Below are 20,319 nucleotides of genomic sequence, written 5' to 3'. Positions count from 1 at the left end.
TAGAGAGGGTCACATGGTTTTAAAATGAAAAGTGTAGAAGTTCCTTTTTAGTTGCTTTAACTTTTTGTTTGGTTTGTCTTTTTACAACCTGTGTATTTGTGCTTTAAATTGAGAATAGTAGAACGTAAAACAAGTAACGTTGCTTTGGTAGCTTACTGAAACAATGTCAGTAAGTCTTGCAAATTGCCTTGCTCTGTGACACATCGGGCTCTATTTTGACGGTCCATGCGCAGAGTGCAAAACGCAGGGCACAACGGTTTCAGGGCGTTTCAGAACGCGTTTTTGCTAATTTAAATCCTCTTTGCGCCGTGGCGCATGGTCTAAAAGTGTTGAGTTTATTTTCTTAATGAGTTATAGGTGTGTTTTGAGAATAAACCAATTAGAGTCTCATCTCCCATTCCCTTTAAGAGCCAGCTGCGTCGCGCCATAAGCGCATTCGCTATTTACAGGATTTAAAGTAAGTCTAAGTGGAAAAACTGAGCATTTCACTAGCAAACAGTTAACAGTTAACAGTTTTTTTAACAGAAAACTATTACACAGAGCATCTACTGCATGAGAATGACAGATAATGGATCTACTTTCACTTTCGCTCTTGGATAGGGAAACCTTTACGCACAGACATCAATTAGTCTATAAATAATTAATTGCGTTTGTTAAGCGCAAATATTCGTTTGAAAACTATTTCTAAATTCAGTTCTAATTTCCAGCAAACGAATTAATAAACAACAATAACGAAGTGTGTTCAAAAACCTGAGTTATATTCTAAAACACATGCTGTGCCCCATATGGTCTAAAACCTGACAGGTGGACAAATCTAAGCTTGTTTTTAATAAAACAAATATAAATATGCATATAATAAATAATACTGCTAATAATAATAATATACAAAGGCAAATTGTTATGAATGAACTGAAAAAGCCTCCCGAGATGAAGAAGACATAAAAGCAGTGATTTTTCATATTTATGTAGGCTAGAAAATAATATGTTTTGTAATATTTTAATCCTTTATATTTATATCCTATATTTATTCTTATTATATCCTATATATATCCTTAATATTTAATTTTTTCATATGTAAAGATATTTGCCTATTGCTCTCTTGTGCGTATTAAGCAGTGTGTAAGCGAGGCGCAACTCTGCGCCAGAGTTTAGACCAGGATTGTTTTGGTCTAATGAAAAATCTATTTTAGTTTCTCAAAATAGCAACGCGCAAGCCGTGCGCCTAAGAACGCCTTCCTTTTTAGACCAGAACACCTATGGGTGCACATATATTGCGCCAAGCTGAAACTAGCAAACAAGTATTGCGCCGCGCCTTGCGCCACATTGCGCCGGGTGTATGATAGGGCCCATCGTCTCTCCTGAATCTAAAATACTCCCAAACGACTGTTGTTGAATTTCTCTTTGGCACCAAATCATTTTTTTTGTGACCTGCATCCATATAACATGTTCTTTCCTCCTGCTCGCCTATTCGGCACTTTGTCTAGGCAGAGTGAGCTGGTTAACATCTTTCTCCTAATCAACTTAACTGTAATTGCCCGGTGTGCCGCGTCAGCTCTGATTGGTTAACATATTAAAATCATGCGCACAAGAACATATTCTGAATAAAATTTGAAATAAATTAATAGATAAAAATTGCAGCCTTTCGCGATTTAAAAATTGCGTGTGCTTCAGTTGTGATTTTTTAAATTAATTGCACAGCCCTACTTAGCTGCATATTTCACTTCGCTTAGGCCCCGTTTACACTGCCAGTTAAATGTGACCCAATTTCGACATCATTAAACTTGCAACAATGTGGTGCTTCTCCGCGGTTTAATGACAAAGAAGACGCGGTAAACAACATCAGAGGAAACACAGAGGAGGAAAGTGGTCAGTCGTCACAATCTGCGATCTCTCTCGCACCCACAAATTCCTCTGAATGGTGGAGGACATCATAAAACATAAAAACCATAGGTGCATACTGCGATGACGGCCCTTTCCCACCTCCGCCTCGAAATCATTTTAAAGTTGGGCGAACTTCGTGTTTTAACTTTTGCTTTTTGTCGCTATTAATACACGCACTGCAGGCTACACATAGAATATTCTCTCCAACACCAGTGCGCACACAGGCAAAGGCTACATCTTCAACTACACACACACATATCAGGGCCATACCATTACATAAACTGCGTGGGGGTAAATCTGGACTAAACCATTCACTGTTTATACTACACTTCGCATATTTCGCAGAGCTAAAAACAAGACAATTTCTTCCATCTTCGCTAATGTGGCACAGATGCTAGAACCTGCCTTTATGCATGCGCGACATCATAAATTGTATGGCAAGTGTAAACGCATGAATTGGATATGGGTCACAATTAAAACAACGTGTAAACAGACAGGCAAACAAATCAGATATAGGCAACAAATCGGAATTGGGCATCAAGACCTGACGGGGCCATAGAGCTGTGTTACACACTACTGTACATGGAAGGCCATTGTCAAAAACCCATAATAGGGGCTCTTTAATGAACAGTTTCTGTATTGTGTGATTCACAAAGTGTTTTCCGTCTATTTTCGGTTGTGAATTGCATTGTGGAGCTTGATTTCTGCTCTGTCCACTTTTGATGTTAAAAATTAACTCTTTTATTGACATATTAGTAGTTTGAAATAATAATCTTGTGTGAGAAACAGTACATAGAGGAATAAGTCAGAACATGACTTATTCAGAATATATAATAATAGAAAATGTACTGGCAAATTATTACAAGGTTTTTGTACTGTAAAACCTTCAAACGTATAAACAAACAGGTAAAAATAAAAACATGAACCATAAAATATGGAAAACTTCTAATTTACAGATATATATATATATATATATATATTTTACAACTACGATTCTAGATTTGTTAGATAGGAGGGACACAGGAGTCACTGAGGGCTCCTCGAAAAAGTCATTTTTTTAAATATATATTTTTAGGAATATTCTCATTTGATTAATGACAAAATAAATCAAAATTCAAATGTGACAGTGTTCTTGGATGTATCTTTGAACCACCCCTGACCCTTTAGCATAAACTCTGACTGCTTTTCTTGCTTGGAGTCTATAAAAGAAACAAAATAACCTGGTTTTTGCTTTGAAATAAGATTATTTTTCTTACCCCATTGACAGACTATTTAGCTTTTTTTTTTTTTTTTTTTTTTTTACAGAAAAAGTCTATTTTAACTTAATTTTGATGTGTTATTTCTAAAAACAAGACAATAGTTTTAAAATGCTCCATGATTGATAATTTTTTGATACTCTCAGGACTAGAAAAAAAGAGAAAAACTCTAAATAATAATCATTTTTGCAGTGTATAAACTCTTGAGTAAGTGTGAAATGGAGTGAGAGAGTCAATCTGTAACGTAGCGGTCTCTCTGTGTGTTTGTGTGTCAGGTATGGGCCGGGTGAATCTGGTGCCTCTGCCGTCGACAGTGAGCAGTCCTCGAGACATGGCTCTGGCTGCTGTGATCTGCAGTGCTCTGGCCACTGTCCTCCTGGCGCTCTTCATCCTCTGTGTGATCTACTGTAAGAGACAGCTGCTGGAGAAGAAACCAGGTGAAACACAGCTGACACATCCACTTGAGACTAGCAGATTGATTTCGCGTTCACACTGAGAATCAGAACTGTAATGTTAGCTAAACTACACTTGCAGTTTTCTCTTTTGCTACTTTAAAGGTGCTGTATGTAGGCTTTTGAGTCTTGTAAAGCAGTGGTTCCCAGGCTTTTTTTTTTGCCTGAGACCCCCGTTTTCCCCTGGAAAATATTGCCGACGCGCACCTCTCAAAAAATGTAACTAAAGGTCGCAACGACACACAGCACAAGCTCTGTGATTAGTCGGCTTGGTAGCACTGACGAGTGTGGGCAGGACTGTGAGCCACGCAAGCCCGATTGTTTACAAGTGTGGAGTCCCGTGAAGGAGCTCCGGATGTAAAGTTTTGTTTTGTGTTTACCTCATGGTTAAAGTTGTTGCACGTCAGCCAGGTCCTGCCTCAAAATGAGCGAGTTTGAGCCGCTTGTACATTAAGGAAGCGTTCAGAAAAAACAAAACCACAGCGAAGAAACTCGACACAGAGGAACATAAACAACTCTCTGCCAACTAGCGTTTCGAAAGTGTTATTGCAGAGCAACAGAAACAGTACGCAGAAGTATAAATGCACTTCCGTGGGTCACGCCGATCACTTGACGCAGAAGTATAAACCAGGCTTTACTTTTAAAAGGGCTACTTTTTACTCATAGCTTGAGTAATATTTACAATAGATAATTTTACTCTATTCCCAGAGATGGGTTGCGGCTAGAAGGGCATCCGCTGCGTAAAAACTTGCTGGATGGGTTGGCAGTTCATTCCGCTGTGGCGACCCCGGATTAATAAAGTACTAAGCTGACAAGAAAATGAATGAATGAATGAATGAATTTTACTCGCACTACATTTTTGGGGAGGTAATGGTACTTGTGAGTATGATTTTACAGTTGTTTTTCCACCAATAATTCAATAATAAATTAATAAATAATAATAATTTTATAATTTATTTAAATTGTATAATGATTAATATGTGAATAATAAATTAAAATAAACAATAAATTAAATTAAATAAAAAAAACTAAATTTACAATTATTTCATAATTATATATTAATTATTTTTATCATTCATAATAATATGGGTTAATTAATAATTAATTAATCATTCTTTAAACAATTACACTGCCCCCCCCCCAAAAAAAACTAAATAAATAATAATAATAGTATAATCTAGATTATCTAAACAAATCTAAAATAATTAAAAAAAAACTTTGCTGCTTGCTCAAACCACTTATTCAAAATGAATTGAAACAACTTAAATGATTTATGTTGAATCTACTTAAATTTGTAAAAAAAAAAAAAAATAATAATAATAGTTTAATTGGTAGATTTGTGTTGGGACAACATGAAGGAATTGTGTGGATCCCAGCATGTTTTACAGTGTATAGTATTTATACTACATTGTAAGATGTGACACAATCGATTTGTGTTGACACGACACAAAGGAAATAAGTTGACTTAATGTGTTTTTTTTTATACAAATTTGAGTGGATTGAGCGTAAAACAATTGAGTTGTTTAAAATAAAATCTCAAGAATTTAACAAACAGCATACATCATTTTTTGAGCGTATACCTTATATAACATGACAAAAATGTCACTTAAGCTGTGTTTATTTACAGTTTTTCTCGATTGCTTGGATGTAGTTGTCAACTGAAACTCCACATTTTGCTTACAAAAGGCACATACCGTGTCAAAACATTTAAAATATGCAACAAAAGCTAGTTTTACCTTCAAACAACACAACTTGCAAACAAGTATATGAGCTCTTTCAATTAATCATTACACAATGGACAACAAAATACAAAATACAGAACTCAGTGCACCACCATTGCTTGTCATTGTAGCCTATTGCCAATGCCATTTGTTGTCTTTCTATTTGGGCTGTCAAATTTGCCTTTTTGCAAAGAATTGAATCCAGAATAAGAAATGCTTTGATTACATTTATATTGAATTCATGACAATTTTCAAACAGTGGCTGAAAACTGAAATACTGTAAAAACAGACAAAAGTAATAAAATACTGTAAATATTAGAGAAAACACATGTAAACCAATATACAGTCAAATCTATTGGGAGTATAAGACATAGCCACTATTGACCTCCTCCATCCATGCTGTCACAGAACAACACAGACCTTCCACCGTTTTATAAGGTTTGCAGAATGATTGCTTTTTGAAGATTTGTGTGAAGTATTGTCAAACCGGTGCTTCACTGAATTCATATTGATGTTGGTAGTTTCTAATAGTCAGGAATAGATGGTTTCTGTTTGGTTACCATAACTAAAACAATGGAGTTTGGACTGCTTAAATGACATCCGTGTTAACTGTTTTGAAAAATGGTGGGGAAAATGTGTCAACCCAATGAGAAAGAGTTTACACATTTGCAAGACCGGTCTTTTGCTCTGCTGGGATAGTGAAAAGGAAAATGAAGTGGAAGCAAACAAGAAACAAGAAAAACTGTAATAATTATTACCTGAATATTTGCTGTGTGTGCTAAGTTGTATTATTGAACAGTGTCTTGACATCACTGTGATCTTTCTGTTGTGTCAGTATCCATGAGGGCTCATGAGGGCCCGTTCCTGGGCTCGGAGTTGTCTTGTTTGGACCGGAGAGTGCTGGAGTTGTCCCAGAGACCCTGCTGTCACTGCACTCATAGATCAGGACAGACGTGTGGTGAGCTTCACACACCCTTCACTACTGTGTGTGTGTGTGTGTGTGTGTGTGTGTGTGTGTATTTGTTTATGATGTTTACGAGGACGTTGAATACTGACATGCGTATGATCAATTTGTACTCCATTACAGTGCTTTACAAGAACATGTCTGCTGTACAAAAGGTTTAAAAATCCTACGTAACGGGGTCTTTTGACATTAAAACAGGGTTATTTGACACTGGTTTAGGGGTAGGAGTAGGGTAAAAATCATATAATAAGTGAATTTTACTGTAGGGTAATACCATGGCTCAGTAGATAGCAAGAAGGTCGCTGGTTTGAGTCCTGGCTGGGCCACTGAAAAAAAGTGCTCCGTTTTCCCCCACAGTCCAAAAACATGCACTATAGGTGAATTGAATAAACTAAATTAGCTGTAGTGTATGTGTGTGAATGAGTGTGTATGGATGTTTCCCAGTACTGGGTTGCAGCTGGAAGGTCGCTGTTTATGGCAGGTTATTCCACTGTGTCGACCCCTAATGAACAAAAGGACTGAGGCAAAGGAAAATGAATTTGACTGTATAAAATACTTTTTGTCTACAGAGAGTCCTTGTAAACCACATATACAAGTATGTGTGTGTTGAGTGTACTTGTTTGACTATCATTACGAGCGCTGGTTTGAGATTTGGGTCATCAGAATGAACACCAAGTGGGTAAAGTGAGGACATTACTCTCCTCCTAAAGCGAGGAGAGTGAATTGAGGCCGTTACTCAATTTCTGGAAAGATTGGTTTTTAAGGTCAAGGTTAGAATGGGTTTATGGTTGGGTTTAGGTTTAGTGTAGGGCGCTCAATTGTGGTTGTTTGGGCCTACTGATTACACTGGGTCAGAGAATGTTCTCAGAAAGATAGCTTTGCAAATGTGTGTGTTAGTGTGTGTGTGGTCCTCGTTTACACTTCACTGTTTAACAAAAAAATAAATAAATAAAATGCATGGCGGCTCAGTGGTTAGCACTGTCGTCTCACAGCAAGAAGGTTGCAGGTTCGAATCCCAGCTGGGTTGGCATTTCTGCTTGCATGTTCTCCCCGTGTTAGCGTGGGTTTCCTCTAGGGGCTCCGGTTTCCCCCACAATCCAAAGACATGTGGTAGATTAATTGAATAAACTAAATTGGCCGTAGTTTATTTGTGTAAATGAGTGTGTATGGATGTTTCCCAGTACTGGGTTGCAGCTGGAAGGGCATCCGCAGTGTAAAACATATGCTGGATACGTTCTGCTGACTTTTGACATTATGGGGACATTTTTTGATTCCCATTGAGAGCGAACACACACACACACACACACACACACACACACCTTCAGCTTTCGTGTTTTCTGGGATCTTCATATTGAGATGATGTTTATACTGTACAGAATGTATATTCATTCTGTACTGTATAAACATCATCTCAATATAAAGATCCCAGAACACACGAAAGCTGAAGGTGTGTGTGTGTGTGTTCGCTCTCTAGTTACTGATTGAGTTCAAACACATCAAACAGATATGTCAGATGAGCATTTATTAATCAAATGCACACACACACCACGCACAATTGTACAGCAATCTTCAAGGGGTCTTCCCATAAACGTAATGATTTTTTTTACTATATAGACTGAATATTCCCCTCCCCTAACCTACACAGGAAACATTTTGGAACTTAAAGCTACGGTCACATTAGAGTTTGAGCATGCAATATTCTTTCTTGCGGCGCTGTGAAAAGGGGCGGGATTAAACAAGCTTATTAGACATTCAAAAAAAGTGAGCGATTGCTCCGTGTTTTAATTTTCTGTCCAGAGAGGTCATGTTTTGATCCTTAATTGGTCTCACACCATCAAGTGATGCGATTTCGCAGGTCAGAGACAGAGTTCACCAAGTTTGAACTTTGCGCCGCAGCAACCTGCGAAACTTGACGCATGACCCCGCGTTACCGATCTGACGCATTGGCGTGCAAATTGAATGGAAGTCTATGGGAGGAAAAGCCCAGTGTGACCGCAGCTTTACATTTTTAAAATACTTTATTCGTTGCGATTTATGAGCCGTTTAAAAACAAATGTCCCCACAAGGTCAAGATGTACTGGTATTGCTACACCAGTGTAGACACGTATAAACACATAAGCAATACACTTCACTAAAAATGTATGACCTACATAGACATACCCTTTTTGAAAAGAACAATATAGTATAACTATGTTTATAAACTGTTTCTGATTTTGACTGTAATGTAATAAAGTTCACCTTTTTTAATGCTGATTTGGATTATTATTTATTGTGAAAAGTGCTACACAAACTTGAATTGAAATATTGAGTGGCCATTTGGTCCTGACATTGTAAGAAATACAATGTACTCAGAGCATTGTGAAATGTGGTATCAGATTGATGTGTGGTTTGTTTGTATGTGTTTGCAGGTGGCGTTCAGCTGGTGTCGTCTGTGTGTTGTGAGGATGTCTGGAGTCAAAACAGAAGACGAGACGCTCCAGCCTTTCACTCACACTGCAGAATCTCTGACAATGGGTCAGTTACGCACACGCACACAGACAGACACACACAAACACACACACAGACACACACACAGACACACACACAGACACACACACACACACACACACACAGACAGACACACACAGACACACACAGACACAGACAGACACAGACAGACACACACACACACACACACACACACACACAATGTGTAATAATACTAATTATTTTAATAACATTACGATACATCAATCAGTACGATCACTGTCATTTTAAGTAAATAAATAATACCTAAAAATAAAAATATGCCCAAAGACATTTAAATGGTAACCTAATATCAGTGATGTGTATTATTGTTGTGCAATGGAGACTGAAGGTTCTTGTGGTTGCGTCCAGCAGGCTGACGAACGAGTCGGTGGGCAGTCAGACTGATATGGCCTGTGCTCCTGATGAAGTCTGGCCGCTCGTTCAGTCCAGAAGAACCACAGACAGTCTCCAGACCAACCAGAGGTGCTCCTCATGTGAAGAGGATGAGGAAGAAGTGCAGATCTCAGATCAGCGAACTGCAGAGGAGCCTGAGGATGCCTCACACAGACCACTGATACAGCAGACCACTGACACTGAAGGTCAGCAAACATCAGAGCTCTATAATCATTGATAGCGATTATTAATCGGGTTATTAAGCGGTGTGTTTTTGTGCTGCTGTCTTATATACAGCTTTGGAAGGGTTACTTTTAAAATGTATTCCCATAAAGTTACTTTTTTAATGAAGTAATTTGTATTCAGTAACTTAATCCAAGCTAAAATATATGAAAGTAATTTAGTCAGATTACTTTTGGATACTTTTTTTTAATGTAATCAGATTACTTTTGGATACTTTTTTTAAAAGTAATCAGATTACTTTTGGATACTTTTTTTTAATGTAATCAGATTACTTTTGGATACTTTTTTTAAATGTAATCAGATTACTTTTGGATACTTTTTTTAATGTAATCAGATTACTTCTGGATTCTCTTTTTAATGTAATCGGATTACTTTTGGATACTTTTAATGTTTGATTCATTTTAATGTAATTGGATTACTTTTGGATTCTTTTTTAATGTAATTGGATTACTTTTGAATACTTTTTACTTTTTGGGTTACTTTTGGATACTTTTTAATGTAATCTGATTACTTTTGAATTTTTTTATGTAATCAGAATACTTTTGAATACTTTTTAATGTAATCAGATTACTTTTGGATTCTTTTTAATGTAATCTGATTACTTTGGAATTTTTTTATGTAATCAGATTACTTTTGAACACATTTTAATGTAATCAGATTACTTTTGAACACATTTTAATGTAATCAGATTACTTTTGGATTCTTTTTAATGTAATCTGATTACTTTGGAATTTTTTTATGTAATCAGATTACTTTTGAACACATTTTAATGTAATCAGATTACTTTTGGATTCTTTTTTAATGTAATCTGATTGGTTTTGGATTTCTTGAAGTCATATATATATAAATAAAGTCAAATAAGAGGACGCTTTATTCCATATAGTTGTAAGCAATGAAATTAGAATTTAAAAAAAATTATTTTAAATTTATTAATGTTGTTAAGCAAATCTAATAAAACAGAAATTACTCTTCAACTGGACAATAGAAAAAACCCGCGGGAAGCGATATTTCAGCAAGCAGCAGTGATTTATTCAATGTCTGAGGAGACTATTGTATTATTTGCACATATCCCAGCATGTGATCCACGTACTATAGCTTCATTATAACGCCAATATACTTTTTATTTAGTTTTAAAATGAACGGTTGTAATCCTTTTATTATTCTGTAATCGGATTACTCCATTTTCTGGCGCAGTTACTTGCATTCCATTACTCCCCAAGCCTGCTTACTGTGTGTGTGTGTGTGTGTATATATATACTTATTCTTAAATTCTTAATATAAGCGGGATTCAAAATTTAGTCCCGCGCAGATCTCTAGCTCGGGCATCTGTTTCGAATGCCTTCTGGACGCGTACCTAGGGAGGGGTTCCAGGCATGTCCCACCGGGAGGAGGCCTCGGGGAAGACCCAGGACACGCTGGAGGGACTATATCTCTCGGCTGGCCTGGGAACGCCTCGGGATCCAGCCGGAGAAGCTGGTGGAAGTTTCTGGTGAGAGGGAAGTCTGGGGTTCTCTCCTATGACTGCTGCCCCCTGCGACCAGGCCTCGGAAAAGCGTTTGAAAATGAATGAATGTTTTCAAGGGAGCCCATGCCTTATTTAGGGGAATCGAGCTCTCCTGTACTTTACACCCTGGTTACTAGAAATAAAAATTATTATTCATAAGTCCGTCAGTTTGCCAGAGTAGAACAATATTATCACAGTCAACATTTCACTAGAGAAATCACACCGAATGAAAGCGGAGATGTTGAAACAATCAACTTTTTGTGTTTGTTTCTGAGAGCCAAAGCAAATGAGCAACTGACAAACTGTGGATGTGTGAAGAACCAAGGGTGGTGTGTGTGTGTGTGTGTGTGTGTGTGTGTGTGTGTGTGTGTGTGTGTGTGTAAACATGTCATCACAGGAAACAAAAGCCTTATGCTGAAAAGGCCGACATGAAAGGATCGAATTATTCAATTTCCTTTGAAACGCATAAAAGAGCCTTTTGACAGTCCAACAATGTGCTGGTGTCGAACACGTGAAGTCATGCCTTCCTTACACTGCTAGACTTCAACATGTCTCCTGATCATAGCCAGCTTTAATCCACATGTTTGGAATTAGACGCTTGCGTACATTTCTGTTTTTGTTTCAAGTATTTTATCATTCGTTGTGAGATTAGGAGACAAAAATGGTTAAAAAAAATTGTTGTGGCTTAGCTTGACGTTTACACTTAACAACTGATGTGGTTTAAAAAAAAAAATATCTGTAGGATGCCACGGTGGCTCGGTGGTTAGCACTGTTGCCTCTCAGCAAGAAAGTCACTGGTATGTGTCCCAGCTGGGTCAGTTGGATGTTTTCCCTGTGTTGATGTGGGCTTCCTTAGGGTGCTCTGGTTTCCCCCCCAGTCCAAACACATAGGTGTATACGGTAAAAATGAATAAATAATTGGCCATGTACGGGTGTGTTTGTGTGTGTGAATGAGTGTTTCTCAATACTGGGTTGCGAGATGAAGGGCATCCGCTGCATAAAACATATGCTAAAATAGTTGGCGGTTCATTCCACTGTGGCGACCCCTGATAAATAAGGGACTAAGCTGAAGAAAAATTAATGTAGGGATAATATATCACAATATATCGCTTCATCATCGATATCATAATGTAATCATTCTGCAATGTTGAGTGTGGTTAGTTGATCATTTTGTGTGTGTGTGTGTGTGTGTTTAGGCCTGTGATTTCGAGGATTTTAAAAGCATTCATGCAAAAGAAATTGTACCATATGTATCTTATAATAATAAATGATTCTTGAATTGTTTATACAGCAAGGCTATGTAGCATTATTTTATATTTAATTTCCTGAATATAGCTAGACTCCCTGGAAAACAATCAAATGCTGTTTATTTTTAAGTATTTTTTTTCTTTATTGTATTTATTCATGCTTGTAGATTGTTTATTATATTTTATGCAAACAAAATCATGCCAATCACTGTAAAATTAGAAAATCGAGTCATCTAGTGAAATTGTATTAATATTGCAAAATTATTATAAAAAATATAATGAAAAAAATTTGAATTTGTCTTTTTCAGAGTTTGTTCCTCAAAATTGTTCATTCTGATGTTTTTCTTAAAATTGTGAATACATATTTAAGTGTTTTTGAGTTGACATCTTGCTCATTTTTTTAAGAATTGCAAAACAAAAATAGATCAGGAAATAGTCAGAAAACTCTGGATAAAGCTTACAATCATGCTCATAATAACATCAGAACTGTGCAAAAATCAAGGCAAAATTATGCAAAATAGAAATGTGAGAAATCGTATATAAAAATTGAGGGAAAAAAAGGCAGCACTAAAAGATGTTAATTGATATTAGAATGACAAGAAATACACACAGAATTGCTAGAGGAAACCAAATTTGACACATTTTCATCCTCCTATTGATTAAAAAAGTGAATGAGAAATTCCCTAAAATATCACAGTAACAGCTTTAACAATCTATTTTGGTGTATCCTAAATTCATCCTAAATTCATTTTAATAAGGCTTAGTCCCTTATTTATCAGGGGTCACCACAGTGGAATGAACCGCTAAACATTCCAGCATATGTTTAATGCGGTGGATGCCCTTCCAGCTGCAACCCCGTACTGGAAAACACCCAAAAAACTCACATTCACACACACTTATACACTACGGCCAATTTAGTTAATCCAATTCACCTGTACCACATGTCTTTGGACTGTGGGGGAAACCGGAGCAACCGGAGAAAACCCACGCTAACAAAGGGAGAACATGCAAACTCCACACAGAAACTGGCCCAGCTAGGACTCAAAGCAGTGACCTTCTTGCTGTGAGTCGACAGTGCTAACCTTTAAGCCACTGTGGCACCCATATCCTAAACATTTTGTGCAAATTAAAGATGAACAAAAAATGACACACCTCAATGCCTTCCAGAGTTTCCCGCCAGAGGAAGTGACATCACTTGCAGCAAGTCACATGCTTTCTCTATCATTATGCCTTTTTATAACTGATGTAACCACGTTGACCAGAGCAAACACTTGTTTTTCAGAACTGAAATTACAAATAATACAGAAAAAAACATTATGCAAAAGTTTATTTAGAGTAAATACACAAAAAAAATGACAATTAGACTTCATTATTACATAATAATAATAAGACAGTCTTTACGTGACTAAAATCGACATACAAACATTATTTTTTTTAGAGATCACTTGATATAACTTGTATTCTTCAAAGGAGTTCAAGTTTGTTTACATCACATTCTCTTTCCTTCCATTAAAAAGCATCATGTTCAGACACCATATCAAAAGTTTCTCTTCTATACCTGTGCGGTAATTCAGACAGGTAAAGAGTTTTCAGAAGATGTGTGTGTGTGCGTTAACTGACTCTGACGTGTGTGTTCTGGTGTGGTTTCAGGATGAGCTGCTCTAATCTCAGCGCCTGTTGTTCTCGGAGAGCCTTTCTGACGGTGGAAGAAGCAAAAGGAAGATCCAACCTCAGATTAAAGCAGGCCACACACACTAAAGACAACGGTTGACGAAAGACACTTTATTAACGTCTAAACAAAACCACACTCCACGTTTAACACTGACTGCTTATGCAGTCGACCTGAATGGATTCTGCTATAGATCAAACTGCCCCTATATATGTATCTGTGTGTGTGGTCAGTTGTAAAAGACTGGGTTTTTATCTAACGATTCAAACTTTGTTTCTCAAAATTGTGAGCTTACAGATCAGTTCTGACTTTTTCTTTTTTCTTATAAAGGTTCGTACACACTGGGAAGCTTTCGCTCATGTTTATCGTCAACGTTTGTCTGGATTCAAAGCCAGGTGATTTTCATTGCTGTTAAGCAGAGTGAACAGGTATAATCACCCCCTGACATTAGATGACAGTGAAATCTGTGTCGTTATATTGGCGTAGACAAACTTGTGACTCTCTTTTTGTTCCAACACAATGCAAAAAGCAGCTCCACATTCATCTTGCCTCAGTGCATCATCGTCTACATTGAATGAAAGTGAAGCTGGAATCGTTTCCATTTTGTGCTTGAGCACCTCCAAGTGGTGTTCCAAGTGGCATGTAAACAAAGGTGCCAATTGTTTTGGATGTGGCCGTCAAAACAAACAAACAAACAAACAAACAAACAAACAAAAGGTGTTTTTATTAAAAATGACGATTTTATGCCTGGCCTTTTGCACATTGGTACACACGTTCACATTTGCTCCCTTTGTTTAGTCATGCAGTGTTAAACCAAAAATGCATCGCAATTTGAACGGACCTTAATGATAAATGATTTAATTTACTTAGAATTATTAGCCTCCCCTTTGACATTTTTTTTATTTTATTTTTTATATTTCCCAAATGATGTTTAACAGAGCAAGAAAAAATTCACAGTATGCCTGATAATATTTTCTCTTCTGGGGAAAGTCTTATTTGTTTTATTTCGGCTAAAATAAGAGCATATTTAAAAATTTTTATAAACCATTTTTAGGTAAAAATTATTAGCCCCTTATTTAAAGCTATATTTTTTCGATAGTCTACAGAACAAACCATCATTATACATCAACTTGCCTAATTACCCTAACCTGGGGTGCGTTTCCCAAAACCATCGTTAGCCAACTAAGGTCGCAAGTTCCGTTATTACATGCATAGTTTATTGATTTACCGTTTCCCAAATCCATCGCTCCAACGAACATTCGCAAAGTGCGTCGCAAACTTGAGCACTCGCAACTACACCTCTGGAGCTGTAGTTAGAAACATAGTTACTGAATGTGTTCTATTCCCACTTATCCCCCCTATACCCTATTCATTTTGAACATTCAAACATTCAAAGTTGGAATTATAAAATAAAAAAGCATTAAGGTCATCTCTCTTAGGTGTAATTTGCTTCCAAACTATTTAAGGGGGTTAATATTTCAGGGGGCCTAATAATTCGGACTTAAACTGTATATGCAAATTTAAAAGACAGAAAACAATTCTAACAATAGTCAGAATAGTTAGGTGTAAACTTAAATTTGAAGAATAAACATTAGAATTGCTCAAAATAAAGTCTGAATTGTGCTAAATAGTTGGATTGGGATGAAAACCTAAACAATTTCAGTTGTTAGAAATAAAAGTTGCAATTCTGAGAAAAAAAAAAAAAAAGAAGAAACGAAATGTGCAGATTTAAGAAATCAAGTTGTGTGCACGTTCACCAGCATGTTGAATTGTAGATATTGTATTATAGGAAATAGAAGGACAATATTTTTATAATGTAGATACTCATCCTGTGCCTTCAGTCTCGCTGTATGGTCTTTTCTTATGGAAATCGACTCATCAAATGTTTTCAATAAAGTTTTACAAACCTTACTGGAGTCAAAAGTGCATTTTATTACACCATTAAGAGACAAATTATGCACGCTTTACAATCCAAAACACAGTTTTCCCCCTATATACAGTACAAACAATGAGTTTAATATCATTCAACAACATTAATTAACTTACACTACATATGAATAGGTGAATATATTACAAAAAAGGTCATACTTCAACCCAAAATCAGATGAAAAATTATATAATATTAAATAAAATATCATCTGATTCATTTATTAATAATATTCATATTGATAGCTAACATTTCTCTTTTAAATTAAATAAAACATTTCCCTGTTTAATATATTTTATATAGCAGTATATTTCAGGTAATACAATACAAACAGTAAGTATTATCTTGAATATTTAAATATTCTGCACTAGGATTTTTGGTACTTTTTAATGTCAAGATAATATTCAATCTTTTCTTCAAGGATGTAAAAAAAAAACATGACCTGGGCAAGTTCTTAACAGTTTTTGCCATTCAAATTTGTCAACACAAAGAGTATTGATAGTTCAATCAGTTGTAAAGCATTAACTTAAGTTATGTTAACTGACATATGATATTATAGAGTGCTCAAGCTAACCTGAAACATCTTCTGTCAGGCTTCTGAGTCCATGATGAAGGTTTCAAAGTCGGGGTCCAGATCAGATACGAGGGCCTTCACAAAGTCCTCCATGGAGGGTCGTTTCTGCAACATGCCTGAACATGAAAGGAGAGGAGCAAATTCCAGTCACACACACATAATTTTTTGAGATAATTGCTTGTTTAGGTAAATGTTTACCGTACACTTTGCACTGAATAATCTTATCTCCAAAGAAGCTGTGTAAATGTGTACTGGTCGAGAAACGGTTAATATGTTAAGGACAGAGGTTTTAGATTTCATGAGCAACTGTACATTTGAATATGACCTTCCACAAATCTGCTTAAAGAGTGTGTACAAAGTGTGATGTTTTCAGCCCGGTTATGCTTAATAAGTCAACAGCATGTGTGCTCATATAAACCTGCTATTATACTAATATACCTAATATATTTTCTTTGTAAATGGCACAAAATATACGATTTTTTCGATAAAATAGCCAAAAAAAAACCATTGGGACAGTGTTATATATTTTGCTGACGTAAGCACTAAAGCTAGATTCCCTCACATTTAAACGAGCACACTTTTTTGGGACACATTCTCAGCCAAACCTTGTGTAGTTCATGCAATTTTCCAGGAGAAGCTCCTATAACATTTCTTTTCGCAACTAAGAGCCAGACTAGTTACGACGAAAGTACAATTTAAAAAAAAAAGAAATACTATGTTAGATCTAAATACACTTTTTAAACTTGACCCATGCTGTTTAACAGCATAAATAACAATGTTGCACTTGCTTTCGCAAGTTATTGGTTTGCAAATAGTTATTTTTATGAGCTGACTGCAGAGAGTTGCTCAGCATATTAGCGTGCATGTAAACGTGCTCCGAGATCACAGAGCAAGCGATACTGGTGTGTGTCGTCCTGCTGAACTGTGCGCACTCGATTTACAATTCCTCTCTGCTGGAGCTTTGAAGTCTGTTCATTTCCCCTTGTAGAGCTGCCAATGTAAATAAGCCCTCCTCCCTTCCCCCTCGTTCACTGCATGAGTCACCTCTAAAACACACACACATACATACACACATGCGCGCACACACAGAGGAGGCCAAGTTCACTCACAGCAAGAGGCTGCATTTAAACCTCCCCATAACTTTGGATGTGCAGATTTCCCAATGGATAAACTGCAAATGAAAAACTTAAAATGTATAACTTAGTGTAATTACTAGTGTTGTGCTAGTTACTAAAAAAATAGTAACTAGTTATAGATTACAGGCGTGTCCAAACTCGGTCCTGGAGAGCTAGTGTCTTGCAAACTTTAGTTCCAACCCCAATCAGACACACCTGGGCTAGCTAATCAAGCTCTTACTCGGCTTTCTAGAAACCAACTTGCTCAACTTACCTGCAAGGATGAGCTAAAATCTGCAGGACACCAGCCCTCCAGGACCGAGTAGAGACACCCCTGACTTACAAAAAGTAATGTGTTAGGGTGCTTTCACACCTACACTTTTGTTTCGGAGCCTGTCTCGTTTGCCCAGTTAGCGCGGTTCGTTTGGCATATGTGAACAGGGCAATCGCGCTCTGTTCCGCGCCAAAGTAATCACTCCGAGATCGATTGAATGAGGTGGTCTCGGCTCGATTTAAATGAACCCTGGAGCGGTTCGATTGCAGTGAGAAAGCGATCCGATCCGAGCGCGGTTATATCACAGTGTTTTATGGATATGTAATAGGCATAAGGCTATATGAAGAGAGAATTATGAGTATGGCGGGAAGTTTCGCAAGTCTCCGGATGCCCGCAAACGAGTGATGATCTCCCGGTAATCTCTCTTCTCCCTTCCGGTCGTCAAATAGGCATCGTCGCGCATCCTTCTCACCCCTCCCCACCGCATCTCTCCTCAGACACGTCGCGCGTGCGCACCCTGTCAATCATCACCAAACCACCACCTCTCCTGACAGCTTAGTGGGACGCTGCAAAATAAACCCTGACACTCTGACCAATGTAAGGAGAGTTTACTCGCACGTGACTTGTTTTGGCTCTTTTGGTCCGATTAGAATTTTTGCAGTGTGAAAGCGAACCGCTCCAAGAGCAAAGAGCAACAATGTAACATTTGTAAGTTAGTTTTCCAAATAACATTTTTAATGCACCCATTAATACCCCCTAACTCCCATTAATAATGTCATTTTAGTGCTGCAAGGAGAATACACTGTTGATCAACTTCATTCATTCATTCATTTTCTTGTCTGCTTAGTCCCTTTATGAATCTGGGGTCACCACAGCGGAATGAACCGCCAACTTATCCTGCATATGTTTTATGCAGCGGATGCTCTTCCAGCCACAACCCATCACTAGGAAACACACACTCATTCACACACTCATACACTACGGTCAGTTACGGTCATACTCAATTCACCTATAACACGTCTTTGAACTTGTGGGGGAAACCGGAGCACCTGAGGAAACCCATGCGAACACAAACGCCACACAGAAATCGCAACTGATCCAGTCGAGGCTCGAACCAGCGATCTTTTTGCTGTGAGGCGAACGTGCTACCCACTGCGCCGCCCTGTTGATCAACTTCACAGTTTTAATTAGTTTGCATTGTCACAACTAAAATACAAGACAGACTTAAACAAAAATGCTGAAGTTGCTTCAGCATCATAAAATGTTTTATTTAACCCTTAAACATGTTCCTTCACAGCTTGAGTTTGAATAATAGCCACAATATACAAACACAAAACCTTTATGAAATAAATAAATGAAAGTAATCATTCAGAATCAATTTGGTGAAACTCATCACTAAAACACTGCTATTATAGACAACCATAAAGTTTATGCCTTTTAAACAAGACACAAACATAACAGCTGCGCAACAATGAAATCGATGAACAATTTTTAAACTAACCACAAATCAAACATAGTATGTCAGAAACGTATGGAAAGAAAGCTGTGTATATTCAAAGAGCAAAATCTGCTGTTGTATAATGCTGCATTTACAGCAGACGCAGATAAAGGTTCAAGAGCGAGTGATTTACATGTTAATGCAAAGATGCGAATAGACATTCTGTGGTGCGATATGCGAATGATGCGGCGCAAATAACATGACTTGTGTGAATGAAGTGACGCGAGTTGAGCGTTTTGCGCAAAAACTGCTTAAATCTCCTAAAAAACTGCATAAACTATTGTGATCCCAGCATTAAATGTTGCATTCTCTTTCAGAAACCATTGCAATCCTCTAAAAAAACCTCAGCCATCAGCTCACAAAATATTTGACTAAAAGTCTGAAAAAAAATCTGAAAAAAAGATGTTTTGTATTCCCAAGAAACTTTGTTCTCTGCCAAAACTATGGATTCTTTCAGAAAAGTATTGCAATGGAGGTTTTTGCCTTCTCATAAAACATGTCTTTTTTTACGTGAAACATGCAATGAAAAACTTTGCATTAACACAAAAACTTTTTTTCTGTCTCGAAATGTTGCATCCTTTGACAAAAAAGAAATCCTGCAATAAACTTTGCATTAAAGACAAACACAAATTTTATGCATTTTAAACAAAACACAAATGTAACAGCTGCTTAAAATGAAAAATCTATGAGCAACTTTCAAATGAAAAACAAATTAAATGTAGTATGTCAGCAACTTATAGAAAGTAAGCAAAATGTAGTGTTGCATAATGTAGCGTTCACACTAGGGTTGGGCATCTAAGCTATAATGCCGATCCGATACGCATCTCGATACAAAGAATACGATCCGATATATTAGCGATACATTTGTGACATATTGCGATGCAACACGATACGATTCACACCCATATCACGATACGATGCGATATTTCAGCACTAACTAATTAGATCAAGTTTATGAGATGATGTGAAAGAGGATGCTGTGCCATTGAATGAGTTTGATTATTTATTAACCAAGCAAAACCAAGACTTTTTTTACAAACTGGCTCTTCTCTCAGAGCCAGAGTGTCAGTTTACAGTAGAGGGCCATTTTAGA

The 20,319-nt window shown here is 37.1% G+C and overlaps 2 protein-coding genes across 9 annotated transcripts in view; one reads left to right on the top strand and one right to left on the bottom strand.

Annotated features, from left to right (window-relative positions):
• The window catches only part of tnfrsf19 (tumor necrosis factor receptor superfamily, member 19), a 78,168-nt gene extending 62,419 nt beyond the window's left edge, over window positions 1–15,749 (top strand). For 4 of the 6 annotated variants that reach the window (XM_073923086.1, XM_021481423.3, XM_073923088.1 and 1 more), the window contains 5 exon segments: window positions 3,413–3,574; window positions 6,146–6,268; window positions 8,683–8,788; window positions 9,152–9,381; window positions 13,820–15,749. In XM_073923086.1, the coding sequence (XP_073779187.1) occupies window positions 3,413–3,574; window positions 6,146–6,268; window positions 8,683–8,788; window positions 9,152–9,381; window positions 13,820–13,824 (626 nt within the window). In that variant the 3' untranslated portion in view covers window positions 13,825–15,749. 6 annotated transcript variants of the gene reach the window in all.
• Window positions 10,784–20,319, bottom strand: part of mipepa (mitochondrial intermediate peptidase a) — a 56,147-nt gene continuing 46,611 nt past the window's right edge. Inside the window, exons 19-21 of one of the 3 annotated variants that reach the window (XR_012390606.1) lie at window positions 16,340–16,455; window positions 13,322–13,453; window positions 10,784–11,055 (exon numbers count right to left, since the gene is read on the bottom strand). Coding sequence is in view for 2 of the 3 variants with exons in the window: in XM_068213680.2 (XP_068069781.2) it covers window positions 16,355–16,455 (101 nt within the window). In the remaining variant the exon portion in view is untranslated. Of the gene's footprint in view, window positions 11,056–11,474; window positions 13,454–13,478; window positions 13,866–16,339; window positions 16,456–20,319 lie in introns of those variants that run through there. The other 2 variants (XM_068213680.2, XM_005157477.6) reach the window with 2 other exon arrangements.

Source organism: Danio rerio, chromosome 15 (assembly GCF_049306965.1).
Source record: "Danio rerio strain Tuebingen ecotype United States chromosome 15, GRCz12tu, whole genome shotgun sequence".
NCBI classification, from domain to species: Eukaryota; Metazoa; Chordata; class Actinopteri; order Cypriniformes; family Danionidae; genus Danio; species Danio rerio.
Note: the sequence above shows the minus strand (reverse complement) of the source record. Positions and strands in the feature narration are given on the sequence as shown.